This window comes from Stigmatopora argus, chromosome 11 (genome assembly GCF_051989625.1).
Source record: "Stigmatopora argus isolate UIUO_Sarg chromosome 11, RoL_Sarg_1.0, whole genome shotgun sequence".
In the NCBI taxonomy this organism is placed as follows: domain Eukaryota; kingdom Metazoa; phylum Chordata; class Actinopteri; order Syngnathiformes; family Syngnathidae; genus Stigmatopora; species Stigmatopora argus.
This window is the reverse complement of record NC_135397.1, coordinates 2,295,396-2,313,970: the sequence shown is the minus strand read 5'-3', so window position 1 is coordinate 2,313,970 and position 18,575 is coordinate 2,295,396. Positions and strand designations below refer to the sequence as shown.

The window sequence follows — 18,575 nt, the reverse complement described above, 5'->3', positions numbered from 1 at the left end:
ATATATATATATATATATATTTTTTTTTTATGTATATATTTTTTTTCTTCAGCAACACGCTTATTTATTTATATATTAATTCATGTATTTATTAACTTACTTATTACCTATCTATTTATGTCTAAAATGCCTTTCCTATTTCTGCATTCTCACCCTCTTGCTACTGTGACAACGAAATTTCCTGAATACGGGATGAATAAAGCTATCCAATGCAGTCCAATGCTAACCCTTTTTTCCATTATAATTATTATTTATTTTCGGTTGAAGCTTAAAGTTTCCCTTTTTTTTTGGAACGTAATGTTTAAAAATGAATGGAAAATTAGGAAAAGGCAGGGGACTCGATGGTGTCTTAGGTCCAGGGACTCCCTGTAGTCAAGAGTAGTACTTCTGCTGTGTTTTGTGGCTGTCCTGACATACCATGCTTTTACTTTTAGATTTGGCTCAACACTTTGTCACATAGGTGCCACCGTGATCTTCCGATTGGTTGTGAAGTGACTCGTCACACAGCCTCAAAAGACGCCAATCGCGAGTCACATCGAAGACTTACTAAGTGCTGAATCGGGGCTTCTTCTTCTGTGACTTTGTGTCTCCCTTTCCAGGAATAGTTCAATGACTGACATTGCCAACACGCTGCGATGTTAAAAGCAAATAAACCAGCCAAAGAAACGGAGGCTCTTTTGAGTCTGAAATTTTGTTTTGCCGCCGCAAAAACATTCAAATGACTGAGCGACCTTAAACAAGAAAAAAGAAAAAGTGCCACTTCTGGAACGCCATCATAAAACGACTCCGAGTGCCTCTTTCTGCCGTTTCATAACTATTTTATCCTCATCTTTTAATCCTTTGGAATTTCCTTTTGCTCTTTCCTGCAGCTTCAAATACCTTTCAACATCAGCGAGCGTTTCTGCCCGGGAAGGCCAGTAAAAACCATCCCCACCCAGGACCGCAGTGAACAAACCAGGGACGCCGGCATTCGGCTTCAAAGCCGGCAGGTCGCGTCGTATGACCCCGGTCAGCCCCCACGGACCCTCGGCTCGTCACCCGCTTCCATCGAGCCGCTCGGGAGTAGGCGGCTGCCCCCTCCGTCCAGAGGCCTTCCATCCTTTAACGCGGGGCCCCAACAACGACCCCCCGGCCCGCGTTACACCTCTACGCTTTTGTCTGGCGGGGTCTCGGAGCCCCTTCCCGGCGGCGCCAACCGTGATTCGCCGGAAGTGGCGAGCGCCCCTTCCGGTCGCTCGTGTCTCCCCAAGCCAAAGATCTCCGAAGGGGCGTCTCACGTCAACCCAAAATAGAAGAAGCTGCAACATGGTGGACTGCATGCAGTTTTCTATCTATCCCGGAAGTCCGTACACACGTCACTTTTACAAGCATTAAGCACAAGGTGGGTAAAATATGACCTTTTTTTTCATGTTTTGCCAATCTATTTATTTTTAAAATAGTTATATTGTGATAACTTTCTAAATGGTTTTAATATTAAGAACAATGACACCTTTGGTTTGTTATTTTAATCCTCACATGATCAAATAATATTGTTGATGGGCTGAAGAATCCAATTAATTGACAACCTAACCGAAAAATATTTTTTATATGCCTGTTTTTAGTTTAAATTATATATGTATTAAAAAAAACTCTTTACTCCTCGATGTGTTCATTTTTAGCGATTAGCCTTAATATCTGACTTCACTGAGCAAATCTTGAAATACTGATTATTAAGAATAACTGGGTCCATTGCAGTTATAGATCAATTATTTATCAATGGATTTAGCGATGAAAATATCTATTTTTATGTTATTTTACACGTTTTTAAATGACTTTTATTTCAGCTGTTGGCCAGAAAGCTAGTGTTGCTACCAAGTGACGTCGGCGGGTGGATGGTCTCTTTGCACCTTTTCTTCGGTTCCGTTTTATTTTTTCTCAACCAATTGTCTTATCGGAAAATGGTTAATATGTGTTGTAGGAAATTGATACAACACGAACACTGCCGATGTAAGCTTGTATTTTTTTGAGCTGAGTGGATTGAGGACGTGGAAGCAAGTGGAACAGCCGGTAAGCCCCCTATTCTATTCTTTTGATGCAAAATTTTTACTGAAAACCTCTTTGACCAAGTGACAAATTACGTGTATTTTTAATTTCGTATTCTCGTCGTATGGCGAACACAACAAGTTTACTCCGTTTCCATTGAGTCATGATCCTGCCCTGCCATTAAGTCAATCTTTTTTAAGAATATATATATTCTAGATCTGTGTCAGTCTAGATCATTTATTTTTGAATATTCTGACACAATTCTATCTTTCAACTAGTGTGTAAAAATCTGTGACTGAGAGACCCCAAAGGTTTGCAGGTGTCATTGCTAACCCCTGCGCAAATGATTTTTAGTCCCTTCTGTTGTCCAACTTGGCCATTTGACCAGCAAAACAAGCTTTGCCTGCTCCGGCACGACCGCACCCCCTAACCCGCGGTGACGTGCCAATTTAAAGATACAACACAGACGTGACCTTTACGGTGTCGCTGAAGGGCCGCCGGGAGGCGGAGCATCGAGGCTAAAAACGAAACGTGCTGAAAAAGAGAGTCACAACAGAATCGTGAGAGACGGACGGTGCTGTCTGGCAGAAAGAACTCGTGTCGGCTCAGCGGCAGACAGCAGCGATATAAAGTCACTAATGAGATCCAATACCAGACCTGTTCTTCTTTACAAAGACTTCCATCCATTTTGTATAGCGCTTCTCCTAATTAGGTTGGCGCGCGAGCCTATCGCCGCTCATCCCCGGATGGGACGCCAGTCAATCACGCGACACAGACAACCATTTACAGCTTTACAATTAGGTTGGCGCTTGTATTCGCTCAATGCAATTTGTCAGTAGTTAGTCATCAAAATCCTTAACTAGCGACACCAGAGAGCCATATTGTCGGCCAACCCCTTGGAATATTTCCATTTCATTGTTACTCGCACCCTGATAGCAACTTTATTTTGATATCAAATTCCAAATCCGGGACTGAATCTGAATCGCGCGGTTCCGCCGAAACGAACAGATAAGGGATTACGTTCAATTAATCCATTAAACAGCTGCTAGATGTCTCGGCTTGCTTTGCTTTTGCTTTGTTGTTCTGTGTATTCACCCTCTTGCTACTGTCACAATGAAATTTCCCGAATATGGGATGAATAAAGTTATCCAATCCAATCCAAACCCACCAACGCGGAATGCCAAAAGCCAATGAAATGTAGGATGACGCGAAGGGAGAGCCAGAATACGTTTGTTTGGACACACCGTGTTCTGGGGGAGGGACGGCCACACACCCCGACTCCCTAATTCGCCCCTCTCGGCCGTGTCGCTCGACGCTCGTTAATGCCAACTCAGAAATCAATGAGTGCCAAAGACGCATCTGGCTGCGGGGTAGGTAGGGTAGGGAAGCAAAAGCAGGAGCGGTGCCGTCCTCCCCCACAGCACGCTGCCGTAATCTCCCCATCAATGCTCCCGTTCTGTTTAAGAGCACGCCGCCGTCCATCGATTCGCTCTGGGGGGAAGGCAACACGCTCGACTCTTGTTTAGGACTGTTTTGTTCGAAGAAAGGCATCAGGGGCGTTTGAACTATTGAAATTGTGCAATAAAAATCATTTTTTTAATCGTGTGCCGCTGCTTAGTTAAAATGTAATCAAAGGCTGGGTTTCCAGGAGCAGGGGTGCGACTCAAAGGAAAACAGTAGTCGAGACTTGTTGTGTTTCTCGTGTGATGAGTTGGAATATGAATGTGGAATATGAAATTGAAAGTGGGGCAGAGGAGGATGTAAGCCCCAAAGAACCTGATTAACATACAAGTTCAAACCAGGGGCAGAATAACCAGGAAAGAGAGAGAGAGAAAGAGAAAGAGAGAGAGAAAGAAAGAGAGAGAGAGAAAGAGAAAGAAAGAGAAAGAGAAAGAAAGAGAGAGAGAGAGAGACAAAGAGATCTTAAATTTACAACTTGATTCTACAAGAAAGCATAGCAAGTAAAAAACTGGAAATATTAATTTCAACTAGTTATGGGAAAATATTAAAACTGGGATATTTTACTGGTGCACCTTTGCCGATGCTAGCCGCTAAGCCATGTTGTTTTGTTTCCCCTGTTTTTGTTAATGACTTCTAATTGGCAGCAAGCCCCTTGCCACTTGGTCAAAGCAGTAAAATGTTTTTGTTCAAACAACAAAATAGGCTACTTATACACTAGCTTCCTTCTATGTCCTCAATCCACTGAGCTCACCGCTTGGTCGGATGGGAAACAATTTGAGGCTTATGAAAGGAAAGAAACTAAACGGCTGAAAAAGGCTGCCTTTGCTGACATGCCTTCAGCTAAGTGACTTCCTGGCCAACAATGGAATGGGATAAAAAACAGTTTTGTGCTTTTTTCGGGGTTATTTTACAAAGAAAAGGACTACGGTTTGTGGCTCAATGAAGTGCTACTTATCCAATTCAATAAAGTATCCACTGATGTGAGTTGGACTTTAACCTAGAGTCAAGTCATTTGCCATCTAACTTTTCATTTTGAGGCTTTTGAAGCTTTCCTTTACTTGGAAATGACTAAAAACTTTACTGATTGTTCGTAAGGATTCTCTGACAATTTCCAAATCAGTAAAACACTTGCAGGAGTAAACATTTTTATGTTCATCTTGTAAATGCAATCTTTGTCCGAGAATGCGATAATTAGTAGCTCAACATCAACACGGGCCAGCTGACAGTATTAATCACTGACTTTCATGCCTACACTCATTTACCTGATGCACTTTAAATTATAGTAGGAGTATTATTTAGACTCTACATTTTAGAAGTTTGCCCACCAATGAGAGGTCGTGTGTCGTGTTATGGGAGGAGCCTAGAGTATACAACGGATTGGTTTCAGAGATTCCACACTGTTAAATTCAACTCTGTTTGTTGCACCACTGTGGAAATAAACTACTTTGGTCCCAATTTTTTTCCCCTGTGTCTGTGTCTATTTGTTTTTGCAGAATGGTATTTAGCGTCTGATACCAGATCATCAAACATGGAGTCGAGTATTTTCAAGCTATTAGAACGCCGGCAATGAAGCATTGCAATGAACACTAATTATGCAGCATGTGACTGCGGTCCCAGTTCTATTTAGCAAGGTTAATGTTCACGGAGACTTTTCTCTTCAGGTTGCAGCTTCCGTCGCTCCTCGCTGATTAAGTCCTGAGGGAGTCACTCCTGCCGGGTTCTAATTGCTTTTCGCGCTTGGTCATTGTGGAGGAGGTGTGCATAAAGTCCATTACCTGACGTTACAAAACTCCACTCGAGTGGCACCAAAAAGGAGAGGTTATTATTACATCTGCCGATCGGTTCATCACAAATTCATTGCATGGCACTCAGTGAAATAGAGATATTCATCTATTCTTCTTTGGGCTCCCTCTCGAGTGACCACGTGTGGTTTTCTAAAGTCATTTGGTAGATGATGTGCATTTTTCTTCATATTTTTTGAAATCCTCCTCCAATCACGGCCAGTAATGCATTTATTCTGTTGCATTTACTTGAGTAACTTTTTGTGAAAAATGTACTTGGAGTAGTTTTTCTACGCTAGACTTTAATTTTACAGTACATTTGTGAATAAGAAATGCTAATCTTATTGGGCTACATCAGAGCCATTAAATTTTTCCTCGTTATTCTACGTAATAAAGTTTACTTTATTTTTACCAGAGGTGCCTCCAGCAGTTTTGCCAATGAGACGTTACAACCATAATCACGTGACTCCATTGTAATAATACAGTCATCTGACCACACAAGCTTGCTGTCTCGCCGAGTCCTACGATCACATCAGGCTGTTCAGTCATCTTTAAAGCACTGTGAAAATGTAAGTATTTGACATCAAGTTGGTATCACTCAGAAGCGGGGATTTCAAGCTCTCACCCAGGTTTTAATTACCACCGATAGTCCACGGTTTCTTTCACCACTAGAGGGGACACATGCTCTTTGAATGGGGATGTTTAAGATCTATATTTTTCTTGAAGAAATTTGATGATTTTTTGGGGATATTTGTTGGCCTCATGATAGTTTAATAATAACAGTTACTTACAATGTACGTGTTCTTTTCACCAAAAATTTGATTCATTTCCCTTCAGTAATATTACTTTGAACAAGAACTCTATTCCTAATTGTCGTTTTTGGCTATTCTCCCCACTTCTGGTCATAAGATATCAATTAATTGGTGTGGAAATTCTGATTTTTTTTTTTCCATCTAACTTTGTCAGCAATTCATTGACCATGACGGACCAGCTAAGTCATTTAGATTTCTTATACAGGCAAACTTAGAGCAAAAAAAACAAGAAAAAATGAGAACAGTGGTCCCGTATATATCCTTGCTCCCAATTCCCTATGTGACATCATTTGCAGGTAAAATAAAAACAAGCATCTTTGGTCCGGGTATACCGCAAAGTATGCTTCGGTCTCTTGATCCTCTCTGGATTCTTTTGTTTTTCTGTCCGGGCTCCATCTGCAAAGTAGATTCATGTCCCCTGGAGAGGGAGTGTATTAGTAACAGAACAGCCGCTGGTGAGGCCCTGGCAGGTACCTCCATCACCTCGGACTTGCCTCCCTCCCACGCATTGATCAAATCCCCGCGTGTGGTTAAGTGCTGTGCAGAAAGTGATCTGCTGCCAGAGAAAGAGAGAAAGACTCTCCAACAAGCGCTTTGTGCAGGCTTGTCATGATCCCTCCTGCCATTTCCCCATTTGGAAGCCCACAAACACTTCAACGGTTTTCACAAACCAGAGGCCTTTTAGTGTGTGAAACCTGCACAGGCGCAGTTTGCGCTTTCTGGACCTCAACACGCAATCCCTAGCGGTAGCATAGTCCGAGGCGCAGCTGTGTGGCACGCTAACGCTAACGCGCTGTGAACGGGACTCCAACTGGAAGCAAGGTGTTCGCCGTCAAGGCATTTGGAGGAAACGGTCACGCGAAGGAAGGCTGTTTTTATTTCACTCCGGCGGGCCCATTTTTCGTCAACGAAATGGTGGCCTGGAAATAATCCGTTCATTCGAAAGGTTAGGGATGTTCATTTTGGAAAGGTATGATCATTTTACAGGGAAAAAAAGGACACGGCTTTCCTGTTAAGGACAGAACAAGTTATAAATGCTGACTTAATTTAGTGCAGCCTTATTAAAAGGCCGTTACGATAATGTGAGAAGAACCGGAGAACTGCACGGATTAAAAATACTTATTAAAAACACCAATGAAATGATCCGTGTGGCATCGAACCCACTTGATAATTTTTTTTCTGCTGGCAGCTTTTATTTCTCCATTACTGAGTTGCGTCTAACGGCTTATTTGATATTTATGCAATTCACATCAAAAGTAAATTAGCATTCATCCAATCTAATGAGTTGTAAATGAGAGAAAAGCCCGAAGACAAAAAAACACAACTCCAAACAATGGTAATAAGTGAGACATCATTACAACTGGCAGCACTCTCTGCTCCTTGGACGCAAGCCTCTAATGCCAGGGTTGGCCCTCACATTTGCCAGGTCCAAACAGATCGATGAGCGCTTCTTCCAAACATGCTAAACTGGGCTTCTGACTTTAATGAAATTCTACCTCCCTACAAGCCAACAGAGACGATTGGAGTGGGAACAAATGACTCCCCGCGTGATCCTGCAAAGACAACAACAATCGCTTCAATTGCCTTCTCCCCACCCCTCAAATGGAAAACACAAAACACTCCAAAAGAGCTTGCTGAATTTGAACCGAGAAGAAAGAATGAATATTTTGCTTGGCCCCTTCGAAATCCAACGTTTGCCATCAAAAAAATATGCTTGAGTGGCCCAGAAACAGAATCAATAGAGATCTGAAACATCTACCGATCAAGCAACGGAGTGGATCGTGGCTTACTTCTTCTTCTTCTTCTGTATGAAGGACTTTCACTTTTTTTCTGACCAAGAACCATCGCCTCAGATTTGGAGGCGCAGTTTTTTCATTCCTGACCATTCCGGCGAGAGTTAAAATGAACAGACAGAACCGGAAAAACTGCAATAAGCAGAGATGGAATACCGTGGCCGCCGAACCCGGACCTCTCGACACCTTGGCGTGGAAGCTTAATGGCCGACGACATCTTGGAGTGGTCACCATTCCATAAATATCTGTTTTCCGCTTGTCTAAAGTAGGGTAGCGTAGACCCAGAGGAGCCAAAGTACCACCAGGAACAAACACGTCTAGACGAATATCCATTTTCTTTAGCATTCATCCTAAAGGCTTTTCAAGCTCCGTTTACAGAAGAGGCAAAGGCAGACGTCGAATCAGCCGCCACTCCATCGCCAGGTGGTGGATTTATTCTGAAAAGTGAAATTGCTTATTCCGCATCCAGACTGAAAAACGCCGCACAAGACAAATTCTGGTTTTCACCATGAAAACAATTTGTACTTCAGATTGGACACGTCGGTTCCAGCTCCTATTTCTAACAAGTCGGATAGCCCATTTGGGCTCCGGAGCAGATTTCTCCAGCCATTTTGGGGCCTCTCGCCGTGTTCCCGTCAATTATCCGGCGACAGTGGCGGCACGCGTGGGCGGAGGCTGAGGCGAGGCCTCCCCTCGGACTCGCTTGCGCTGATGCAGAGTGACGCTTGGCGTCGAAAGTGCCCTGGCGGAAATGGCGCAGAGGTAGAAAAGTGTCAAGTTCATCAGGCGGCAGAGGAAGACTTCCCATCGAGTACGTTTAGGAGATCGCGGCGTCTTGGCCCAAGTGCACGTCGAGTGACAAGAGGACTCACTCGTCCCTGACCTTGGCCATCCGGGGGAGCTGTGAGTCAGCACCTGTGTCGCCCACTCGTCTTTAAAAAAAAAAAGCTCAACTCATTCCTTCTTGTCAGGCTGTCTTCAACAACTTTTTTAAAAATATGAAAAATTGAAGGGCTTTCCATAGCTTGAGAGGTCTAAAGGTTGTGGTTATCACAAGCTCAGCAAACCATGGATATTTCCATGAAAATGCATTTACTTAGTAGCGTGCCTTTGCTAGGTATGCCCATTAGTTCCACAAATTTTATATTTTCTCAGCATTGCAGTTTGCAGTGGCTAAAAATCGCCTCGTTCTGTATTGAAAACTTTTTCCTTCATTTACTACTATTAGTGGTATTTTACTCAATTTGATACATTGGACTTTACTGAGACGCAACCGGTTAACCAAAAAAAAAGCTGTGGCGGTCTATTAGTTTTTTTTATTTGACCAAGAAATTCTGAAGAATACTGCAATTCGGTACCTCAATTATTTTATTGCACAATTTCAATAGTTATGGATCAGTTAGCTTTAAAATTATTTTTGAAGACTGACAAGATTCTGTCATTTACAGTGAATTGAATTTTACTCCGAAACTAAATTCAACCTTTCTAAAATCACAGACTCCAACTCCAAATGCATATACGCCAACCTCAAACCCACCCCTGACTAAAACCCCATCATGATCCTTAAAAATTATATTTGAAGACTCTTTGACAAGATTCTGTCATTTAGAGTGAATTGAATTTTACTCCGAAACTAAATTCAACCTTTCTAAAAACACAGACTCCAACTCCAATTGCAAATACCTCAACCCCAAACCCACCCCTGACTAAAACCCCATCATGATCCTTAAAAAATATATTTGAAGACTGTTTGACAAGATTGTCATTTAGAGTGAATTGAATTTTACTCCAAAACTCTGAATTCAAGCCTTCTAAAAACACAGACTCCAACTCCAAATGCCTATACCCAACTCCAAACCCACCCCTGACTAAAACCCCATCATGATCCTAAAAATTATATTTGATGACTTTTTGACAAGATTCTGTCATTTAGAATGAATTGAATTTTACTCTGAAACTCTACATTCAACCCTTATAAAAACAAGACTTCATCCCCAAACCCACCCTTGATTAAAACCCCATCATGATCCTAATCCCAAAAACAACCACTCCTCAAACAAAGCTACTAGTGCTCATGTAGCTTGAGAATGTTCTATTTTTCATGTTAGCTGTCGTGAAAAGAAAGTCGTCCTCTCCAAAAAAATCAATGAACATTCTTTCTGAACACAGCCTCAAAGAAAACAGTCGCTCTCTGGAATGTTCTCGTCAAGCATTCACCTCGCGCGCTTGCCGAATTACACACTCCATGACTTCATGGCTTGTCCACTTCCCTTTCGTCGCCGTCTTCTCCCCCGCGGGCGTCGGCCGCGAAACACGCGCCCGTGCCAAGTGGCCGGCGTGTTGCCCACAAAAGAAAAAAATAAAAGGTTACCTGTCCTCCGCAGCCCTTTTAATGCGGCTCCTCCTCGGCAATGGCGCCGTGAAGTGATGCGGAGAGACGAGGCAGGCCTTCAAATATTCATCGTGGAGGGCCCGCCGACCACATTAGCCTGACTTTGGCACGCCGCGCCGGGCAAAGAGGCCGCCACGTAGCAGGCGCGAGTGCGTTAAATGAGGTCTTCCGATACAGCTGTTCCTCGCTGCCTCGTCTTCACGTTGGGCTTCAAATATTTGTCGTGACAGCGAGAGTGCAAGGAGGGGGGGGCGCTCCAACGTGGCGGGGATCGGTGCTAATGCCAGAAAATATGGTGACTTGAAACATGGCGTTTTGCGGGAAAGGAAGCATAATGTGTAACACATAAGCTAAATTAATAGGGTTGAATTTTTTGACAATTAGACCCAGATTCCATCACCACATTTTCAGCATTTTCAAACGTTGAGTTATTTTCAAGTATTGCTCATTAGCTGCCATAAAAAAAAAATGCTTGAGTGGCCTGGAAACAGAATCAATAGAGATCTGAAACTTCTACCAATCAAGCAACTTGGAAAGTTGGCAGCCATTGCTTTTTCCATTTACAGATTTTCTTATCCGGCAACGATATAGAAGTCAAGAAAATCGCAAAATCAAGAGTGCTCAATTTATCACATTGCACTATTTCTATAAAAGAAAATAATACAGTAACCAGTAGTGTGATTTATAATTTGTACTTATATTCTACACCAGTGAAACAAACTTTACAGACCAGAAAGAGCATAAAAGTCAAGAAAATCATAATTAAGAGAATCTTTTTTGGTCTAAAAGTGTCCATACCAGAAACCAAACCGTTAAAATGAACCCTCCCAGTTAAACAGGACCCTTTAAACTTGCTAAACGAAACTCTCACTCCATAAGTAAAGTGGATTTTTAAAAAAATCATATGTCAACTCCTAATGTCATTTTACAAGGGCTTGCACGTGTGCTGCTGTTTTTATTTTCTAGAAACTTTTAAATTGTTTAAAAAAGCTGAAATCTATCTGCCTTCACACCATTTTCCCCCAATTGTGTGTTATTACTTGCCCACCACTGACGCACAACCAAAGAATAAAAGCCGCTCCAGAACATGAATTATAAATGCGCCACATTAATTATATCTCATCGTGACGAAATCAAAAGTCCGTCCCGCGGTGCCGTTAAAGAGCGAGTCGGCCAACGAGTCGCGATGGCGGCCGTGTAAAAACCTGCGACTGTTTCCTTAAGTGGCCCCTGAATGGTCACCAGTTAGCGACCGTTCTAGAAAGCAATATGCATTTTGAAGTATTCAAGAAAATGAATTTTGAACGTCGGCCTAAATCCTCGAAAGGGACGACCGGCGTCATCCGACGACGGCTCCCCGCTTTCATTAACGCTGGTTAATTTGCCGCAATTTTATGGCCCTCGTCGAGAGCGCCACGCGGCGCCAGTTAACTTTGCTGGCCTCCTCGTTCAGCATCGTCTCTCCCGCGAGCCGGGCCTCCGCCGAGACCTGTTGTCGGTCACCCGTACCCGAACGGAAGGACGTCGGCGGCCATAACTCGGGCGTAATGATCTTTAAAAGCCGCCATTTGCCGCAGAGAGACATTAGGACATTAAGAGGCTGACCGAGTGTTGTCGGGGGGGGGGAAAGCTGGCAGGCAGGATTACTTCAAAAGGAATTCCAATCATTTTCAGAGCAGCGCTATGCAACTCGCTGTAGAATTTTTGATTTTTTTTCCTTTCTCTTGCACATACGAGTCCCGTGTTAGCATTTCAGCAGCGCCGAAGAAAAAGCAAAAAGTCCACTCTTCACCTGATGTGCCTTCTAGCAGAATACGACTGTAATTATAATCCAACTATTGCCTTTTAAATTGCAGCTCAATTGCCACAATTCCCGGTTCATGTGACAACATATTGTTATTTGTGCACTTTGTGGCGAAGCTTTAAATCTTATTCTACTTGTATAATGACTATCAAAGCATTCAATTCAATTCAAAAACTAACTACCAACAAATAATAACATACATCACTGAAAATCAGGTTAACAATGTAACCAATTGCGTTGCAAGAATACTTCAGATTGCAAGGTTGATGTGTTGAGTTCAGTGTTTTTGTCTTTTTTGGCTTTTGTTAACAATAGCCGTGTTCTTTTTTGTTGTTTTAGATAATCCGTTGAAAAGCCGAACTCTATCCACATCTCACCAAGAAATGTAAGTACAACATCTTATTATTATTTTTTAAAATTGATTAGATAACTTTATTCATGCCGTATTCTGGAAATTCACTGTCGCAGTAGCAAGAGGGTGAGAATACAGACACAGTAAAAGACATTTTAGACATAGATAAATAGGTCATAAATAAGTACATGAAGTTGCAGGCTGCTTACCGTAGTTGCTAGACCTGTAGAGGATGGTGTACCCTATCGACTGATTTATTTTATTTTATCATGATAACAATTTTAATATTGGTCCATATATAAGGCGCACTGGATTATAAGGCGCCCTGTCTATTTTGGAGAAAAATTAAGACTTTTATGTGCGCCTTATAGTCGTGAAAAGACGGTAAATAAATAAATAAGCGTGTTCAGACGTTTCTTTTGTTAATTTTATACTATGTAGTATTTTGTAAGTCTCGGGTTCAGGAACAAAAGTTTTGGTTGAAACTGGAGGACTCCCTGTACAGTTATTTTAATTGAATGATAGTACTTGGACCTGCAGTGTAAATTAATCTGCCCATTTTGTGCAATTTCAATAAATGTCACATTAAATGGCAGTTTGTACTTAGCTCCAATGAGCCCCCCAAAAAATTTAAGGGTGCCTCTCACTTGTATATGGAAAATTTTGGACGTTGGGCGTGAAAATGGGGTCGATTGTCATCTTAGCCAAAATCCTCACAACCATCTGCTCTTCCCAGCCGGCCGTTCGCTCACACCAGCTTCAAGTGCGGCTGTTCTTTGTTTTCCCCCTCAAAAAAACACGAATGGCCGTCTGTAGACCTCCGCCAAGGCACGCCAATCCTATTTGGAATTGGTCGTGAAGGGTCGCACAGAGAAATTGGAGGAAAATAGTCCAATGCTTGAAAAAAATATCCAATCATTTTGCTAGTGGATCAGTGACCTGATTAAAAATGCGTCTGATAGTGTTTCACAATAGGTTTTTCTGACAAAAGGTCAGGGCGATAATTATTGGTTTGGAAAATAGCTTTGAAAAAGTACTTGAGATCCCTAAAAATACATATTTCTTGTTCGAAATGATTAAATCTTAGTGAAGAGGATCAGCACACTGACCAGTAACAGCATGGCTGTTAATTAAAGCCGTACATCACGGCAACAAATTCTAAAATAACAAGTACATGAGTAAAAAAAAGTGCAGCTGTTGCCATAAATAAGTGATAAAAGCATAATGAGCGCATGATGTTAAAAGTTATATCACTGACATCAGTAATTGATTTTTTTGTTTGATTTTTGGCCGTAAAATATGTATTTGTGGATCAGTTGATCAATTCACGTGGAGAATGTTTTCTTTTTCTTCTCTATTTTTTTTAAATGAATTTATATCCGACAATAGTAGACAGATGGTGTTTGGGGATGTGTGTGTCATGTAGTGCTGTCTGCATTTGGGACAAAAAAACTGATAAAAAATTCAACAGACGTGCCGGGCTTGTAAAATGATGACAAAATGCCAGATCAGTTAAAATTAGTTAGAATAAATGAGATTTTATATTGACATAATCCCCCTAAAAATGCACAAAAATAACACCAGCAGGTATATTCAGTATATTCAAAAAGTATGAATCGAAAGGCTTCTATTTTTTAAAAAAAGAAGTAAATCTGCAAGGGGTATAAAAACATAATGAAGACAATGTGTTTGTCGAAAACAACAACAACAAGGAGCGGAAAAAATTGCAAAGATTGACGGACAAGTTTTTTTGGTTGATCAATTGAATGTCTGCTGCTTCATTGGACTGGATGGACACACAGCCTATGAAGTACTGAGGACAAAGCAGTGGAACAGACAAGGACATGGCCCAGGATCTCCATTTTACGGAGATTTTTTGCTCTCTTTCTGTCCCTGAATTCTTTTCAAACATTTCAATGCTTTTTCAGCCTCTGATTTTAAAGCAGGCGGCCATGTGCGCCATTCTTCAAATCTTTTTTTTTTTACCCTATTATTATTTTTTTATGCTTTAGAGGACTTGGAAAGATCGCAAGCTCTTGCCTCCCTGTTACTTTGTTTTTTTATTTTATTTATTTATTTTATTTCCCTTTTCCACTGCAAAGTTGCTCTGTTCTTTCTGGCCTTTGGTGATAGGTTTTTTTTTTACATTTTCTGCATCATAATATAGACATTTTTATGAAAACAGACACTTTCAACCCTTTGATAACAGAAAATCTTTGTTGTCAATCACCCAATGCGTTTATTAGGTGGGTGCAGACGACATCAATGGAATCATGTTCTCATTGTGACGCGACGTAAAAGAGTAGAAGGTCGTCGTATATTCGGTACGCGGGACGTTGCTGCCGAAACGTTTTTTTGCCGTTAGCTATATCTCCTACCATGTTTTTTACGAGTACTCACCTGTACAACTTTACACGAGGCATCAATGGCGTAGAAAATTGTCAGATTTACCATAATCCATCTACAATTTAAAAATTGTCAATGGCGTGTAGGATGTGCGAAATGAACAAACAATGGAGTGACCGACCAAAACAGACACACACACAAAAACCCACCATTAAAACCATAGTATTCACCATAACACTTTCTTCCCCTTACTTATTATTTGTTTTTAATGGGCCCTAATGATGTCTTTTAAGAGAGAATGAAAGCATACCTGTCAACCTTGGCCAATTGCTCCCCTTATTAATGATTGCAATTCCCATTATTAAGCGAAAATGCAACGCGGTACAAATTTACTCACATAGGGCGCACTTAAGTCTAAAATTTTCTCCAAAGTGGACGGGTTGCTTAATCAGTATGCACTAAATTCAAGATTCTGTAGATGTCGCTGTATGAATCTGACAGCTTGACCGTCTGGGTACATTGCTTGCTGACACGCTATATTTATATAGTGAAAATGCGCATATCATGCTTGACATCGATAGTGTCTTTGGTAGCTATGCCCATTAGTTCCAAAATTTTATATTTTCTCAGCATTGCAGTTTGCAGTGGCTAAAAATCGCCTCGTTCTGTATTGAAAACTTTTTCCTTCATTTACTACTATTAGTGGTATTTTACTCAATTTGATAAATTGGACTTTACTGAGACACAACCCGTTAACCAAAAAAAAGCTGTGGCGGTCTGTTAGTTTTTTTATTTGACCAAGAAATTCTGAAGAATACTGCAATTCGGTACCTCAATTATTTTTTATTGCACAATTTCAATAGTTATGGATCAATTAGCTTTAAAATTATATTTGAAGACTCTTTGACAAGATTTTGTCATTTAGAGTGAATTGAATTTTACTCCGAAACTCTAAATTCAACCCTTCTAAAAACACAGACTCCAACTCCAAACCCAGCCCTGACTTAAACCCCATCATGATCCTAAAAATTATATTTGAAGACTCTTTGACAAGATTCTATCATTTAGAGTGAATTGAATTTTACTCCGAAACTCTAAATTCAACCCTTCTAAAAACACAGACTCCAACTCCAAATGCATATACCCCAACCCCAAACCCACCCCTGACTAAAACCCCATCATGATGCTAAAAATGACTAAAAATATTAGCAGTCGACGATGATGTTTTCATCCGCTACCAGTGAACGAGACGATCCGGATTAGAGCCGAAATGGGTAAAACTGAATCGGTTTTACAAAAAAAATCATACTTTAAAAAAAATCCCATACAAAAGTTGTTATACACAATTTGAAATGACCAATAAACGTATAAAAGACAATGTAACCCCCCCAAAAATACTTCCGTTAATGTAAAAACCCGCTGAATAAGATTTGCGAAAAGCGGCTGGTTGGTGGCTCGTTGCCATGACGATGCTTGGCTCTCATAAAGCATGTTTTTGTGTTGCGTCCTCCTTTTTGGAGGCTGATAGAGCGGACGGGTGGCTAGCGGAGCTCCAGACAGCCAATCCATTCTCCTGATTAGCCCTCGTCGTTAGGCCTCCGCTCCCACTTTTCATGCGCTGTAATCATTTAGCACACGGCACTTCTTTAAAAGCCTTTTTCTATTTTTTTTGCTTTTCTTTCCGTGCTGGAACATCAAATAATATCGCTCGCTTGCACGCGCGTCCAAGTTTTGCTTCTAATGTCCTCGCATTAATAGGCGAGGAATAATGGAAACGTGGCAAATCAACAGAAAGGGAGGACGGCACCGCAATAATAGAATGCACAAACAAACCCTTTCGTCCATTTTTTATGTACCGTTTATCATTTAAAACCTTCAATTAAAATGGTTAAACAGCAAAATTATATCCGCATGCATAAATATATTTGTTGTTGCAGTGGCTAGAGAAAAAAAATGAAATCGTTCATGAATGTATACTTTGTATTTTTTTAAAAAATAGGATCAGTAATAATATGAATGTATACTTTGTATTTAAAAAAAAAGGATCTGTAATAATATTAATGTATACTTTGTATTTTTTTAAATAGGATCAGTAATAATATGAATGTATACTTTGTATTTAAAAAAAAATAGGATCAGCAATAATATTAATGTATACTTTGAATTAAAAAAAAATAGGATCAGTAATAATAATGTATACTTTGTATTTTTTTTAAATAAGATCAGTAATAATATGAATGTATACTTTGTATTTTTTTAAAAAAATAGGATCAGTAATAATATTAATATATACTTTGTATTTTTTTAAAATAGGACCAGTAATAATATTAATGTATACTTTATATATATATATTTTTTTAAATATGATCAGTAATAGTATTACTGATAATGAAGATTTTCTGAAACTGAATGCTAACAACTAAGGCTAATTTGATTACCTCTTATAATTGGAATGACAATGATAACAACAGGCCAGTCAAGAAATTGATGTATTATTTATTATAATATGATATACATTGCTTCGCAGTTCAAAATAGGAACCGTCCTTCATCGCCAAGCCAGTCAGGTCAAAATTAATTAAAATATGACAAAAGCTCAAGGTGGAAGACGCCACGTCGTTTAACAAGGATGCCGGCATCGTATTGCACATTAGCTTATTAACGTCCGACACGGTTCACGGCGTAAGCTAATCCAAAGTTAAGTTATTACCCAAAGTGGGCCCAACCGGTGTAAATGGAAGCCTAATATTATGCCGTGGTGTATTTAATGGAGTTTCAAATGCTAAATGTAATTCCATCTGGTGCGCATAATGGCTCCGCGTTTTATGCGTCTCGAGATTGTTGCGTCGGCGAGGAATTGCTTTGCGACGCACGTTCTCTACCGCGCAAATGCAATCGGAGGGTGATGGAATTAGTTTGAAAACAGCTCATTATTAGGATTATACATAATTAAGAGGCTATGGCGGCGCTTATATATATATACACACATATGCATATACATATACATTTATATATATATATATATATATACACACATACACACACCCATACATAAACACATACACACCCATACGTACACACACACACCCATACATAAACATATACACACACATACATAAACATATACACAAACATACACATATACACACACATATACATAGATATACACACACACATATATATATATATATATTAAATATATATATATATATATATATATATATATATATATATATATATATATATATATATATATATATATATATATATATATATATATATATATATATATATATATATATATATATATATATATATATATATATATATATATATATATATATATATATATATATATATATATTACACACACAACAACTTTTAAGAGCTCAACCTTTACAATTACGATTTTTTTTCCAATTTTCCGTAATGACTTTCAAACCTCTTAGCGATTTGCTCCTGTTGACTATTCCTTCCTGGATTTCAGTTTCTCTATTCCTTTCTGGATTTCAGTTTCTATGTTCCTAAAGACCCCAACGACAGTCTCGGAACCAAAAACAACTTCCAGCAAATCCCTATGCGGTAATTTATTAACTATTGTCAAATGTCCAGCACGTTAGTTTGGGCAAAAAACGAGACATAATTGTCACAATAATGAGGTAATAACTCATACCCGCATCGCCCAACAAAGCAGCAGAATGAGCCCATCGGTGCCAGGCTTTCTCGGGCCGTCCCCCGAGGCATCCATCTGGACAACAAGCCATTGAAAATCTGGACTCTATAATATATATGAGGGAACCACGGCGCCCCCGG

General features: G+C 40.1%; 1 protein-coding gene across 12 annotated transcripts in view; it reads left to right on the top strand.

Moving 5' to 3' along the window:
- ccser2a (coiled-coil serine-rich protein 2a) overlaps positions 1 to 18,575 on the top strand; it is a 51,500-nt gene that overhangs the window by 27,173 nt on the left and 5,752 nt on the right. For 3 of the 12 annotated variants that reach the window (XR_013303974.1, XR_013303970.1, XR_013303971.1), the window contains 3 exons: positions 870 to 2,046; positions 5,680 to 5,833; positions 12,405 to 12,450. Coding sequence is in view for 4 of the 12 variants with exons in the window: in XM_077613887.1 (XP_077470013.1) it covers positions 870 to 1,292 (423 nt within the window). In the remaining 8 variants the exon portion in view is untranslated. Of the gene's footprint in view, positions 1 to 869; positions 4,939 to 5,679; positions 5,834 to 12,404; positions 12,451 to 18,575 lie in introns of those variants that run through there. The other 9 variants (XM_077613890.1, XM_077613888.1, XR_013303972.1 and 6 more) reach the window with 8 other exon arrangements.